Source organism: Bison bison, unplaced genomic scaffold (genome assembly GCF_000754665.1).
Source record: "Bison bison bison isolate TAMUID 2011002044 unplaced genomic scaffold, Bison_UMD1.0 scf7180017864068, whole genome shotgun sequence".
In the NCBI taxonomy this organism is placed as follows: Eukaryota; Metazoa; Chordata; class Mammalia; order Artiodactyla; family Bovidae; genus Bison; species Bison bison.
In genome coordinates, this window is record NW_011494640.1 from 3541233 (window position 1) to 3542412 (window position 1180).

Consider the following 1180-nt stretch of genomic DNA (forward strand, 5'->3'; position numbering starts at 1 on the left):
TCTGGCATTCTAATTCCATTTCTAATCAGCCAGACTGAGGCCCTGGCATCCATCTGCCATGCGGCCAGCTCCGTGAATCTTCCTGGACCTGATGGGAGATTCCTGAGGGCGGCCGCCCTGGCTGAGCTGTGAGGGGTGGAGCCAGGCCAGGCCCCACGTCCTGGGTCTAAGGGGCATCCAGCTGCCCCACACACCAGACAGCACTTCACACTTGATTTTATTCCACGACACTGATTTGCTGAAAACCCCTGGTTTCCTGGGCAGGGGCGGGCAGTGGGTAACCGGGCAGAAGGGGGGCTGGCCTCCGGGAGGACCGGGTCTAGCTCTGGGAGGCTGAGCACCGGCCAGGCCTCAGCCTTCCGTCCGGCCAGCCCCACCCTCTACCCCCTCCAGCTTAAAAACTGCACTGCAGAAATAGAACAGGATGAAAAAATAAAAACAAAACCCTGAGTTGTTAAAAACCAAATTAAAAAAAAAAATCCCTGTTGGTGTCAAAAGGTCCTATTCCTAAAAACCAGCAGGGGCGGAGGGGCAGGGGTGGAGAGGGGTGTGGCCAGGCTGGTGGCTTCAGTCTTGCTCCTCCTTGTGGTTACCACACCCCAGCTGGTCCTGCGGGTCTAGGAGGCCCTCGGTGCCCGGTCTCTTCAGGACAGCACTGTACTTGAGGGCGGTGGCCTCTGCCTGCAGCACCACCTCCACCAGGTTGAAGATGGTGATGACCTGAGGGTGAGAAGGGCCCGGCAGGGTGACTGGGGAGGGCCCGGCCAGGGGCACAGCAGGGGCTGGGGCTGGGGCTTCAGGCAAAGCCCAGCTCTGCCAGTCCACCCGGCTGGGCCCCAGGGGCCCTGGCCCTGCCTGTCTCGGCCTCCACGGGCCCGTCAGTAAGCCGTGCTCGTTCAAGGACTGAGGAGGCCGTGGGGTCCTGGTGAGAAGGGAAGGAGCCCGATGCTGCTGTGTGCGACGCCTAGTGGAGGCCGCGCAGTGCCAGGGAGAAAACTTCACCATCTGGGTCTGGCCTCTGAGGCCCGCTGTAGGTGAAATCTGTCCTCCTGGGTAGGAGGTCTACACAGCGTTCATCACAGTCTCGAAAGGACCCCAAAGCTGAGGACCCCCTGCTTTAGAGGGGCAGGCGGAGGCCCGGCCTCTCCCCAGAGTGGCGATCCCAGGAGGCCAGGCCCAC

The 1180-nt window shown here is 61.7% G+C and overlaps 1 protein-coding gene across 1 annotated transcript in view; it reads right to left on the reverse strand.

Annotated features, from left to right (window-relative positions):
- Nucleotides 1-203: 203 nt before the first annotated feature.
- The window catches only part of DIS3L2 (DIS3 like 3'-5' exoribonuclease 2), a 347038-nt gene continuing 346061 nt past the window's right edge, over nucleotides 204-1180 (reverse strand). The window contains exon 20 of the mRNA XM_010837096.1: nucleotides 204-720. Coding sequence (XP_010835398.1) covers nucleotides 568-720 — 153 coding nt within the window. The 3' untranslated portion in view covers nucleotides 204-567. The remainder of the gene's footprint in view (nucleotides 721-1180) is intronic.